The 14,446-nt window shown below is 31.6% G+C and overlaps 1 protein-coding gene across 2 annotated transcripts in view; it reads left to right on the top strand.

The window, feature by feature from the left end:
• Positions 1-14,446, top strand: part of kl-2 (dynein heavy chain 2, axonemal kl-2) — a 192,858-nt gene that overhangs the window by 73,108 nt on the left and 105,304 nt on the right. For both annotated transcript variants that reach the window (XM_014421280.3, XM_014421281.3), the window contains 7 exons: positions 2,685-2,799; positions 4,447-4,574; positions 7,710-7,799; positions 9,426-9,555; positions 11,519-11,681; positions 12,482-12,660; positions 13,153-13,344. In XM_014421280.3, coding sequence (XP_014276766.1) covers positions 2,685-2,799; positions 4,447-4,574; positions 7,710-7,799; positions 9,426-9,555; positions 11,519-11,681; positions 12,482-12,660; positions 13,153-13,344 — 997 coding nt within the window. The remainder of the gene's footprint in view (positions 1-2,684; positions 2,800-4,446; positions 4,575-7,709; positions 7,800-9,425; positions 9,556-11,518; positions 11,682-12,481; positions 12,661-13,152; positions 13,345-14,446) is intronic.

Here is a 14,446-nt window from a genome sequence, read left to right as displayed (position 1 = left end):
TACCGCCATCTTTCTTGTTTCGAAAACAACGTATTTCTTTTAGACAAAGAAAACTGGTTAGCTTGCTTTTTAATTTAAAATAACAAATAACAATATTAAAATTATACATAAAATAAAACATATCAAAACCCTTTATACATCAAAATATATTATTTACTCAAAAAGAGCATATTACAATATATACAATTGACTTAGCCTCATTAATATATATATACAAAAACATTTTAAACAATCTTGTCTTGCCGGATGGCATTTTAAGATGAGAATACATGGTCTGCTGAAAGGTGGTTCTATAGTAGTAGCATAGTTGCTGAGGGACTTACAAAGAACGGGGAGGGACCATTCCGGTAATGTAAATACTATATGTTTATGAGTAATTATATATAGTATATCTAAGACGAGTTTGCCTGTGGGTATAGGGAGTGAGAGATGCACAGTGGCAAACGTTCCCCATCAACCTCCCACTCTTCTCTCCACTTGGTCTGTTCAAACAACCACTTCTGACTTTATGGAGCATGCGTAGTATGTGTTTTCTCTCCCAAATCCTGTACTGCGCATGCTCCTTATAGCTTTGGATAGTCATAAGTGGTTGTTGGAACAGACCTACTCAGTTGATTTGACTAATTTTCCTTTCCTCTCCTCGATATATGTCTGCAACTTTACAAATAGAAATTCCTCGTATCAATTTTTCAAAACTATTTTTTATTAATATTGCAAGATTATAAGTTTACCATATCAAGTAAACTGGGTAAAAGGAAAACTATCCACTCTCAAACCAAAAACATAATTATGAACGTATTTAAATTCATGAAAACAGAGGCTGCGAGTGGTTCAATCCATGTTTTCTCTGTTATGAATAAATTACTGAATTTATCATAAGTTAATCCCATTCTAGGACCAAATATACTGCATTTTAAAACATTAAAATTAAGAAAATTTGTGCACTAACTGTTTCACAACAAATTCAATCTTAGAAAGGGGATGGGGAAAAGGAGCCAGGGTTCCCCACTGGCAAACTCATCTTAGATGCACTATACAAGAGAAAAATGATTCTGCCTTGATATGGATTCAAATACAATTTAAAACAATCAAAATAATAATGACAAAATATCTTCTTTATTTATATGAATAAGATAAATGTAAGATTATACAATATAAAACCACATTATATAAAGTGCATCTTCAGCTAAAGGCCAGGTTCTACCTCACTTTAGAATGCTGGTTGGGTATGCAATTTATTGAAAAAATTAAATTTATGACAACAAAAAAAATTTACTGGATTATGGATATTTAACAAGAGAAAAACAATACTGAATTCTATGGCAATTACAGGTTATAAAGGGGTAGCCAATAAGAAACATGTTTGAATTTATAATTTTGAAGTGGGGGCAGCGAGGATGGTTCATCAAAGCATCACTGAGAACGAAGATCCGGTTACTGGGATAGAAATGTTAAACAGAGTGCACTGACCCAGGTGGACTTTTATGTGGATGAAGGCGGCATCCTCTCTCTTGTTTTTGTCTCCCCGGTCCTCATCCCCAGTTAGGGAGCCGCTTCCCTAAGTTACTCTCACATGATTATTGAATTAAGAAGAACTAAGGTGATTTGTAAATAGTTCACAGAAGGAAGAATGGCCACTCTTTCACGTTTGCTTTTGGCAATTGCTAGCTAAAGAGTTTTTTTTATCTAGGCCACACGAGACACGGGCTACATAGGCATATTAATTATTATTAGGCATATGCATTAATTGCAAGGGGCCACCTTCTGTTCATATCTTCCTTTTAAACGGAACAATTGTATTTATATGTGGGTTCCATACTTGATACAACTTGATGTAAATAAATATTACCTCTTATATATCCAATAAAATCATATAATTTAAAGCATAGATAATGGCTAGAACAAGAAGTAGAGAAAAAAATATTTATGAATTTATAAGTTTTTAATTATGCTAGTGTATTTTTTCATTATTATGCTGATAATAACTAATGGATTGAGCTTTTTAGTTTCCAGGGCCCTGTTTCATAATGAAAGCTAATAGTATTAGTTAATAGTACAAGTGTAGAAATTAGTGTGGTAATAATACTAATACTTATTTTTTTCATGATAGGGAGGACTATTAGTGATTTTACAGGAATTAAAAAATACTAAAATACAAGTTACTATTGTACAAGTCAGTGTAATTGTATTAAGTTAAATCGACAAGACTAATAGTATTAGTTTGTACTTTATTATGAAACAGGGCCCAGGTTTCCTTTTTTCTGAAAGCCCTACAAAGTTGGGCAAAACTTTTTTTTTTACTGTACCCAGAACAACTTTCTAGATTTTTTTTTTATTTCTTTATTTATTTTTTGATAACCCTTTTAGAGGATAGAATAAATCAACTTTGGTCATGCTTCCTTCGAGACCATACCTCCTTCATCGTTTGAGAGTCCATTTCCTTCCACATGTTGATTTTATCCTTTGCTGAAAACCTGCTTCTTGTATAGTTTTTTGAAATAGTGTTCTGTCAATTATTATTTCTGTCTTCATGTTGATGTTCTTCATGTCATTTCCCACTCCTCGAAAAGATTTTTATCTATTATTAATAAAATTTAAATCTGTGTTTCATCCATGATTTTTTAATTACAATTATCATTAATTTATTTCATTAATAAGAACTTCTTTATTTATTTTTTTGTTAGCCTACTTACAATCATACAGATGGAGTGGGTATGTTCTCTGTAGAAGGGGAGTACGTTCCTTGGCTAAGACCTATTATGTTATCTGGCCCAGTCGAGTGTTGGCTTTGTCTTGTAGGTAAGATTATTAATCTTTTTATTATAGAAAATTAAAATAATATATTATAGTTAAATTTTTTTTTCTTCCTGAAAAAGTGTATACAGACATTTCTCAGACTTAATCAGCTTCTGTTGCTTGGAAAGAGAATGTGCTTAGTCGAGAAAGCACTTTTTATTTCTTTTTTAAAATGCTGAGGTGAAGAAAACTTCCAATTAGAATGTATATTATTATATTTTTTGTACTTGTAAAACGTTTCAGAATTTACCTCATGTACTATACTCATACTCATGTACTATTGTATCCTCATATTTGTCAGTTTTATCAATTTCTATTGGGAAATTTTGTCATTTAATAACAATGAAATAATGTGAAGGACATTATTTTAAATAATATAGTTATAAAAAATTACCTTTAAAATGTTGTTACCATTAATTATATAATATAATAAGGGGTGGTATAATGGGTTATATAATAGTATGTAAACTACATAGACTAAGTATTTATTTACAATTTATTACTATGATTAAAATTGGTGTAATGATTCAAATAAATGGTTGCCATAAAATATGATTCTTACATTATTGCTTATTGTTTAATTTATACTTATAGCTGTTGATTTGAATGATTCATGTCGTGGGATGTAGTTCTGTAGGTGTCGTCTCGTTCATAAGGGATGTCCAGGTCTCGTGGCCCTTCTTACGACTTCGTCTGGTCGAAGTGTATCTTGCTCCGCTCCGACTTCTGCTGCTTTCAAGCCTGGTCCACTCTCGTCTAAGTCTTCCTTTCCCCTCCCACTTCCCTTTTGGGACGTTACCTTATTTTTGAATCTAATTCCTCATTGGCCATAGGTGACAGAACGCTCCCTCGTTAGGCGTCTCCTCCCCCCCTAGGCCTGAGAGGGGGTGGGAAAGTTTGACATGTCCAAGAAAGGCCTGTACTTGCTTAATTGGATTTCGATCCCTCGTCAAAAAACTGTCGTCTTTAAGTGTCAAGAGCTAGTAGATCTAATAAGCGAATTTGGTAAACTAAACACAGATGTACACATATCCAGGGACGCAGTAAGAGGTTCCTCAAAATGCTCCTACCCTGACCAGGTATCGGGACAGACGGCAAAACCCTAATAAAAGACATATTGTTGTTGTAATAATGGCTAATGCCTCGATACATAGCAATATATATTCTAATTGGAAGTTTTCTTCACCTCAGCATCTTAAAAAATTAATATAATTAACTTCCTAGAAAAGAAATAACAGAATAAACACTTGCTACTTCCTGTTACTTCCTAATTTTTCTACTTTCAGCTTTCAGTAAACCTAAGTCACTTAATTTCATGACTTTATTTTTCACTTCTGGCGTAATTGCATTTCCATTGAAAACTTAGATTCGAAATGTTTCATAATTTTAATAACTCAACTTGCTATATATTCCATTTATAGGTTAGTGAAAGTAAAAAATATGTTATCTATTTCATATGTTGTATAAAATGTTTTGGATTAAAAAGTACTTGATAGAAATATACTGCTCCTTGACCAAACTCTCCTGTTCTTTAGTGTAGAAAATTTATATATTTTTAAGTGTTTAGTAATCTTTTCAATAACTTCACAACAGAAATTATATCTATTACACAATTAATATATACTTTTTTTTTTTTTATGTATAAATCAGAAACTGTTATGAGGGATACGTTAAAAGAATTGCTTCTCCATGTCACCCTCAAGTTAAAAAAAATGCAATTCAAAAGGGATAAATGGATTGTGGAGAACCCTGGTCAAATGTGTATTACGGCCAGTCAGGTAAACCTTTTTTATTGTTTTGTTAAGTCAAAACATAATTATTTTAATTAATCTTAATTTATTAAGTACCATCGTGTTAATAGTACTATGAGACTGTAGTGAGAGGAAGCAAGCGGTTTAGTCACAACTCACTAGAGCGCTGCACCTCGAGCCTCACTGAAGCTCTCAAATTTACATATTAATTTATTTTGTAAAAACACATTGTCATTTTTATATATTAATAATGTTTGTACATTGCATTTAACAATATCAATATAATGATTAATAAACGATGCATGTAACTATCTCAAGCAGACATGTACCGACCGCTTCTTGGTCACAGCCACATGGACTAGGCATATAAATAAGGGGCTCTAAATCGCCTATTTGATTTTCTACCAGCCGGAATGGTCCCTCCCCACTCCTTGTTAGCCCCTGGCAGTCCAGCCACTCATGTAAAAACCGCCTTCAGCGGACCAAGCATGTAACATCTTATAATGCCGTAAGGCAAAACAAGATAAAATGTAAATATGTGTATATATTATCCTTAGTTCTAAGTAGCATATATAATTGTATTAGTTTAAATAAATAAAATAGGAGGTAAGAAAAAAAAACCTATTTGATCTTTGATCCACAGCCTTACCCAGGCCTAGTCCTAGTACTGGTGGCCTACGTACATTCAACTTGAGATAGATAAGTTCATTGTCAATCGATTCTCACAAGAGTTGTTTTTCTATACTCATACCAAAGTTGGCTAGATTGTAACCTGATCCTTAATGATTACACTGGTCTGTCCGCTTCATCTCGGCATCCAGTGTAGTTGATCCCATCTCTCCCCAGCTCTAGTCCGTCCACTTCATCTTGGCGACTAGAGCTGTCCCTAGCCTTATCAGCTTACTGGTCCGTCCGCTTCATCTCGGTAACTAGTAAGCTGGCTCCTATCTTGACAGTTCTAGTCCGTCCGCTTCATCTTGGCAACTAGAACTGTTACTCTATCTCAGACTTTCTCTTACCTAACCTCCTCTACCTACCTCAGTGTCCCGGGCCTTGTCGAAGGCCTACTGTAAAGTGGATACCAGGCTGGAGAACCGCATAAGACTAGACAATCCTGACAAGACATTATCTCTACTGCTCATCATTTATTAGTAATTATTCAAAACAGGTGAAGAAATTGGTTTTTATCTAAGCTACCAGAAGAAATAACTTATGACAAATGGCATAAAATAAGAATGTAAAATTAACAAATATAATTTAGCATATGTTGAATATATCTATTTGGGTCAGTTAATGTCATTCATGGATAGAGGAGCAGAGGAGATTGCCACTCTACTGGAATAAGTTTTGGTCTCTCAGGCATATCATGGAGGGAAAAACAAGTATTGACCTTAAAAGGCAGATCTTCCACAGCATTCTTAGCTCAGTGGTCACTTATGGATGCCAAGTGTGGTCACTGACTAAAGCTCAGGAGAGAAAAATACAGGTGTGGCAAAATAATATTGGAAGAAAATAAGGTCTTCCTAAGGCTTTCAAAGAAGAAGAGAACATTAAAGGAAAACGTGGAGCAATATGGTCAAGTGGATGGCAGGACCCCTCTGGTGGAGAGCTGCTAGGGACAGGGTTGTCTGGAAGGAGAAGTGGAAAGAACTCGCCTCCTGATTGGGCTGGTCACCCCGGGAAGTTCTGACTTACTCCCGAAAGGGAAGGCCTATGCAGAATGATGGAAAGAAAAGTGAAATAGAAGTTTATGTTTTGTCAATTAATATATTGTAATATTCAAAAATTTATTAAAATAAAATGAATGGAATTTTATTTTTTTTTTTAACTTAAATTCTCATATCTTAAAAGATAGCTTGGGTTCAAATTAAAAACATTAATATTAAATAGATAATGAAATTTTATAATATAATAGACTTTTAATCTCAGGGCGGGTTTCTAGGCAATCAGAAACAGACACTTTTACTATTAACACTTAATGAAATTAATATCTCTTTTACACATGTATTTAAATTTAGGTTTAACAAAACTAACCAATTTCATAGACTCTTCTTTTGATGATTTCCTCAATTAACTAACACTGACTGCTGACAATCTCTCAGTAAACAAACACTAACAGAAACAAAGTATTGGTCCTCTTACAGTTTTTTAGTTACTTCTCATCCATCAAAGTGTGTTGTAAGGCGATATAAACAAAGAGTCCCTTTTTCTTCTTGGGTGATTCTTGGTTGTCTTCCTTTTTCAAGATGTACACCCTTGCTGGACAGAAATTGATAGGGACCTCCTCATCCTGGAAACATCATTTCCCACTCGCGCCCAAACAACGAATGATTACCAAAAACCAAAACCTAATCGTCCTATCGTCAAAAATGGCTTCCAGTCCTTCCAAAAAGCTATGTCTCTCTCACAACAATGGCTTCCGAACTTTCCCGCTTCCAGCCGACAGACGTCCTCTCACCAGGCAATCCAAAATAAGAGTCCTCTATTCTTCTTGGTTGTCTTCCTTTTTCAAACTTTCCACTCATGCTGGACAGAAATTGATGAGGACCTCCTCATCCTGGAAATATCATTTCTCCTTCGCGTCCAAACAACGAATGAATCCCCAAAACCAAAAAACCTGCCTCGATGTTCCATGTAAACATTGATTGTCGCACAACAGTTAGGGATTTTTGCAAATGATTTACTTTCTGAATATTATTCTTTAGCACTATTTCTTGACTTCTATTTTTTCTTAAATTTAGTGTATTTATCCAATTATGATGGGAAGAGTTAAAATAGTTTTTATGATATTTGAATTTGATCTGCTCAACATGGCCTTGATTCAACGGGCTTTTTGAAGGATACGTACCGCCACCTTGGTTTTGTTTTGAATCACGAATTTATTATAGGCAATGAAAATTGGTTAGCTTGCTTTTTGATTTAACAAAACAAATGAACAACATTAAAAGGATACATAAAATAAAACATATTAAAAACCCTTAATACATCAAAATATACTATTTATTCAAAAAGAGCATATTACAATATATATATTTTATATCTTCTTTAAATGTGAATATTTATATTGTATTTTATATAATTTCAATTTTTTCATAAATAAAATGCTATTTCATTCAAAACAGGAAAGATATAATTCTTTTTATGAATTATTTTTGTTTCCAGATACGTTGGACAACAGATTGCACTAAAGCGCTCCTTCTATCTCATATAAGACTTAGTCCTGACCCATTGAAAACTCTCAGAAAGACCCAGGTATAACTTTTTCAAATTCAATTTTTATTCTTAATCTGTTATATAATACTGATTATTAAAGCCTTCCCAAATCTATGGCCAGTGGTTTGTTAAAATTTAGAAGTTCAACAAAAAACAAACTTTATTTTGTGTTTATATTATAATAATTAAATTTTGATTTCTTAGATTAAATAATTAGCAAAACCTTCATTTTTTAACATATTAAACTTGCTTTTGTAGAAACTAGAATGATATTTAGAATTTTAAACAAAATCGTTACATTTTTTTTTTTCAAAGCCTTGCAGTTTGTTTTTTAAATCCAATAAGATTTGCTACAATTAGACATCAAAATGAGCTCTGTATGACCATCATTTTCTAATATTTATTTATTTATTTTAACTTAGAAATATAACATTTATTTACATAAAAATGAAAATAAGATATTAAAAAAAAAATATTATGATCTTCAGTTTTATTGATGGTGATATCGAAAGTTATTATTTAGAACAATTCCTGGTTTATCTACAGATACAAACTAAATTAAATTAACTCAGCTTCAGTAACCTTTAAAATTTTTACCATATTAGATTCCCTTTTGGACATACTGGAAGATTGTTGATTGACCGTGTGTAATAACAAATGTAAGATGGTCGGGGGGGAGGGGGGAGGGTCAAATATATACTCAAATTTTAACTTTTTTTCTTCTGTGTTTTCTATCCGTGTACATTTATAATTTTTTTCCTAATATATTCTTTCTTCCACCCTATTTATTATGTATATTATAATTTATTGTTTACCTAATTTTAATATTTTCTATACTGTTTACTTTAAAATTAGTTTCAAATGTAATTTACTTAACTGCCACCCCCACTCCTCCCAATACAAGCGGTTCACTCTGACTTTGACTTTTGTCAAACGGGTACGTTTTCTATCTCTTTCATTTTCTTACTTTATTCTTATCCCCCTTTTTCCATCTCTTAGTTTGTACTTCCTTTTATATATCTTCTTTTTATCTGTTATTATTTCCGTTTTTATTTATTGTCTATAACCTTTTATTTTTCTTATTTAATTTTTACGTTTCATTGTATACCCTTTAATTTTTTCATTTACTTAATTACTTATGTTAAGTGTTTTTATCTTTTTTAGCTCTGACGAAGCGCAGTAACGTTGGCTCAATTAAAATAGTTTATCATTATTTGAGTTTTTATTTGACCGCACCCAGACCATCTTCCATTTTTTATTAGATTCTCTTTGGCACTCTATTTTATACCAGAGATGAAAGCTAATACTTCACTTGTCCCTGGCAACACTGTTTCCTTTTTTACCAATATAAAACTCTCATAGCCCCCTCTATATGTCTCTCCAACACTTGAACTTTACCTTCTATGCCATATCTCTGCCATCTACATCTGTTCTGAGTAACCTACTCCTTCAGTCACCAAACTAAGAATCCTTTAGCTCACTTAAACTGTCGATATATGTTGTATAATCTACTATAGCCAACGAAAAAAAGACCTAAAAAACACCCGGACCCATCTTTCTTTCATATATTAAACGCGATCAATCAAAAATCTTCCAAACATATATTATTTTTTAATTAATCTTCTATTTTTTTTCATTAATTATAATTTTTTTACCTTCCTCTAGACATATTACCTCAACCAATACTTGGATCTGATTCGTGGAAACTTAGGAAAACTTCAAAGGCTGAAAATTCAAGCAATAGCTACAATTGAAATTCATGCTCGGGATGTTATTGATGCAATGTTTAGAGCAAGTAAGTCCCTTTTTTTATGTATATATTTTACTTCTATCAGATGTAAACCATAATCTTTGACATATTATATATTTGCTTGTATACATATTATCTTAATATCCAATTTAAAAAGTCTATATCTTTTACAAACATTAATGAAAAAATACCTTTAGAATCAAAACCTGATAATCCAAATATTTTGATATTTTGAGTCTTCTTGTGTGCCATCATCTTGACTACTTTGAACAATGTTTTTTGACTGATCAAGATTAGTTAACTTGCTTTTTAATTTAATAAAACTAATGAACAATATTTAGAATTACAAAACATAACTAATTCATATATAAAAGATAACTTTGGTTCAAATTAAAAACTTTAATATTGAATAGATAATAGAATTTTATTTAAATTTTATAACATAATAGACTCTTTCCTCTGGGCAGGTTTCCAGTCAATCAGAAACAGACAATACTTTACTACTAATAACACTTAAACTTAATTACTAGCCATTTTACAAATACAATAAATTCCAGTTAGAAACAAAACTAACCAATCACACAATTTCCTTTGATGATTGATGATCCCTGCTATCTTCTTGTCTAAGATGCTATGTCCAACCCCTAACGATGGCTTCCAGTCCTTCCCGTTTCTAGCTGAACGGGACGTCTTCTCCCCAAGCCAGCAAAATCAAGAGTACCCATTTCTTCTCTTCTATCTTCAATTCACTGGTCAATCTAAAAATAATCGATTGTAGTACAATCGCTCTGCTTTATTTGCTATGATTTACGATGTAAATAGTTTATTGATAATTGTTATGTTCTTCTATTTCTTCTTTTATTATTCTTTTTCTATAATTATTGTATAGAAACAACTAAAGTTGAAAAATTTCAATCTATCTCAACACAAACAATTCAACGAATACTTTGGAAGGACGCTCACCACCATCTTCCTTGTTTTGAACTGCGTATTTATTTTAAACAATACTAAAACGATATACTTAAAATAAAAACATAACTAAAATCATTTATCTATAAATATCAACTATTTATTTAAAAAAGGGATATTACAATATATGTTGTAATATCCTCATTTATTAAAATAAATGTACAGAAAATTTATAAACTATTAAATTTTCTTTTCAATTACAATTCAACTAATAATTTGTTTTTTCTCTTGACTGTAGCCCCCAAACAGCTTTAACGATATTATAGTCTTCTATTTGCTGCCTTTAAACTTTTCGTAAAACAGGTAAATCTTCAAGAGCCGAAAAAATAGTTATGAAGAAAAGAAAACTATGTTTTAACATAACTTTAAAAGTATATATTTATGTTTATAACTATCTATATGTTTAACTTGAAAGTAAATTATGTTTCCTAAAAATATAAAATTTAAATTGGATCAGTATTAGCTGAGATTGAACTTTATACTTATAGTTTTTACTTTCTTTACCACCTGCGTAAGGAGAGTATTATAATCGTTAACAAAGATGTGTCATATTGAAACCTCTTCCCTTGTTTTAAGAGAATTTTGATCAGCTTCCCATGGTACCCATTCACTTTGGGTTTATTAATTTCCCAAAAATCTCTAAATCCATATATCTCCTGGAACATTCCAGAAGCTCATTTGAAAGATGAATAAATGATCCAATAATGTAGCTAAAAATAATTAGAAAATAAAGTACAATCTTTATCGGACCAATATTAAGTGAAGATAAAAAGCAAGGAATTATTGTATTGGTCTTAGCAATTAAAGTGGTAAGGAAAGTCGTGTGATTGGACATGATATTAGAATTAAGAATTTTTTTTTTTGTTTTGGAAATAACTCATCCCTTATATTTGTTTATTTAGGTTGTATGAATAATATGGTATTATTCATAATATTATAAATTATATTATTTCTTGTATCAGCGAATTGATTAATATTACATAATGAAGCTTGCTTCATTTAAAAATTGTAGAAGTATTAATTTTTTTTTTCATTTCAGAATGCATGAATGTAAGTGCCTTTGAGTGGCTATCGCAATTACGGTTCTATTGGGACAAAAATTTAAACGTATGTATAGTGAGGCAAACCAATACCTACTTTGGTTATGGATACGAATATTTGGGAAATCCTGATAGACTAGCCATTACTCCGTTAACAGATAGGTTTGTGCTTTTATTTGTTGATCTTTTCCTTATTCAATAGCATGCATTAAAATTAGCAATAGAAGAGCTCATTTAATTTTGATCTTGACAGAGAACTGCTACTAGTTACTCGTTAAATGTAAGCTTACCTCTCGTCACCATTAGTCTAGCTCATTGGTAACAGTGTATGTTGATCAGGCATTAATAATTGGTTAAAACTTTTTATTTTGATTCATTAAAGAGTGGCTTCTTCTTTCCTAGATAGTTACTTATTTTTCTACCTTTTCTTTTAATCCAAGGGAGGACTCCTGCACTATTCCATTAGGGATAGTCCATCCCCCTCTTTTGCTTGCTACAATCCATTCCTACTCCTGGTTGGTCCATTCCATTATGGACTGTCCATCCCCCTACTGCTTGTCCATGCTATAATGAACAATCCATTCCTACCTCCTCCAATGTATTTAAGAACAGCCAATCGCCACTCTTAGTTCTATTCCATTAGGAATGGCCCATCCCCACATCGGTTTGTTCCAATCCATTAATAACAATCTATCCCCACTCCTGCTTATTCTATTCCATTATAAACAATCCATACCCACTGCTGGTTGATTCTGCTCCTCAATTCATTTCCTCTTTGGATCCTAAAGAGGATTTTTCTTCCAAAGATCTGATACTCTTGTTTGTGTTCTTTAAAAGGATCTTGGCCTGAAGACTATTGGATATAGTGGTATATTTACCAACTTTGAATACATAGTATATTATAGGCTTATGAAGTACATTAATACACTATATAAAATAATTTTATGTTGCTCTGTTATTAGGTGCTACATTACATTGACAACAGCTTTACACCTGTACCGTGGTGGGAGCCCAAAAGGGCCCGCTGGTACTGGAAAAACAGAAACTGTGAAAGATCTCGGAAAAGCTCTTGCGTATTATGTAATCGTCATTAACTGTTCTGAAGGTCTAGATTATAAAAGCATGGGTCGCAATTTCTCTGGTAAATAATCTAATTTTTGTTGAACATGACTAATGAAATATTTTTATATATATCAAAATTTGTTTTTCTTTATCATTTAAATACATCAATAGATTTTATGTTTCTTAATACATTGCTTAAATGTCTTTTCTCTGAAAATTGATGCGTTTACTTTTCTATTTCTAGTGACTCCTCCCAAATTCCTCTTCCTCAGGCATTTTCAATTCCCATTCCTCTTTAATTAGTCTCCAATTCCAGAAAATATAGAAAGTTCATTCACGTCTTAGTCTATAATACTCTCACTCTGTTTTAACATTTAAATCTCCACTATGTTTCAATAATTTTTCGCTTCCAGAATCACAATCTCCTTCTTCCCTAGACCCAGACAAATTTTTGTAAGTAGTAATTAACATAAACTGTACAATAATAAATCTTAGCCTCTGGATTGTAGACATTAAAGTGTAAATTTAGCTACTTTATGTTATATTAATTATTCCTTATTGTTTTGTTTAGGTTTCGCTCAAACTGGAGCATGGGGTTGTTTTGACGAGTTTAACCGGATCAACATTGAAGTGCTATCCGTAGTTGCGCAACAAATATTATCTGTCCTCTCCGCTCTCTCTCAAAAACTGAAAAAGTTTGTCTTCGAAGGATCTGTCATCAGTTTGATAAAAACTTGTGGGATTTTCATCACAATGAATCCAGGTGTATTATTTATAAACTGACCATAATGTTTATGTTAAAGTTAATGTTTTAAGATGCATAAATAATTTTTATTGAATAATTGTAAAGCTTGACTCAAACAATATGTCTTTATAATGATGAGTTAATAGGTGACCGTGCGGTGTGCGGAAGAACACAAATAAGTAAAACTTATTTATTAGTGCCCACTTTCAGCCAGAATATCAGGGCTGAGAATAAAAAAACAACAAGATTACAACCATAATGATTAAATGGAAGTATAGGATAACTAGGAACATAAATAGATAACAGATAATATAGGTACATAAGTAGAATTGAACAAAATGCCTAGTGCAATATTATAAGAATATTGAAACTGTATAAAATAATATGCAGGTAATATAGTATTATTAAAATTAAGAAGTAAATAATATAGATATGAGAATAAATGGAATATAGTCCGGGTGCGATCAAATTAAACTCAATTAGTAATATTATGAACTATTGTTATTTGAGCCAACGTTTTGCCTCACATTGCAGGGCTTCATCAGGGCTAAAAAATATACAAACACCTAACATAAATAAAAAAAAGTAAGTGGAAAATTACAAGGATATACAATGAAACGTAAAAATTAAAGGTTATAAACAATAAATGAAAACGGTAATGATAATAGTAGGTAAAGTAATAATAAAGTAATAATAGTAGATAAAGAGAAGAAATATTAAAGAAAGTACAAATAAAGAGATGAAAAGGGACAAGAATAAAATCAAATAAAAATGAACGAGACAGAATCCATACCTGTTCTTACGGAAGTCAAAGTCAGAGTGAATCGTTTGTATTGGGAGGAGTGGGGATTGGCAGTTAAGTACGTCACATTTGAAAATAATTTTAAAGTCAAAATTTCCTGTCATATTCTTGTTTTTCTAAATTCTCACCCCATTCTTAATTTAATTATATTTTATATTTACTATCCTTCCTTTTTCTTTTATATTCATGTATCATATTTTTTTAATTTATATTCATGTGTTACCAGCTTAAGTATACTTATATTAATTATTTTATTATTAATTTTTCTATTATATAATTTACATACCTCTATATCCCCACTCATTTGGTATATTATCT

The sequence above is a fragment of the Halyomorpha halys genome, unplaced genomic scaffold, assembly GCF_000696795.3.
Source record: "Halyomorpha halys isolate HHAL.00 unplaced genomic scaffold, Hhal_1.1 Scaffold311.1, whole genome shotgun sequence".
NCBI lineage: Eukaryota > Metazoa > Arthropoda > Insecta > Hemiptera > Pentatomidae > Halyomorpha > Halyomorpha halys.
This window is presented reverse-complemented; position numbering and strand designations above follow the sequence as displayed.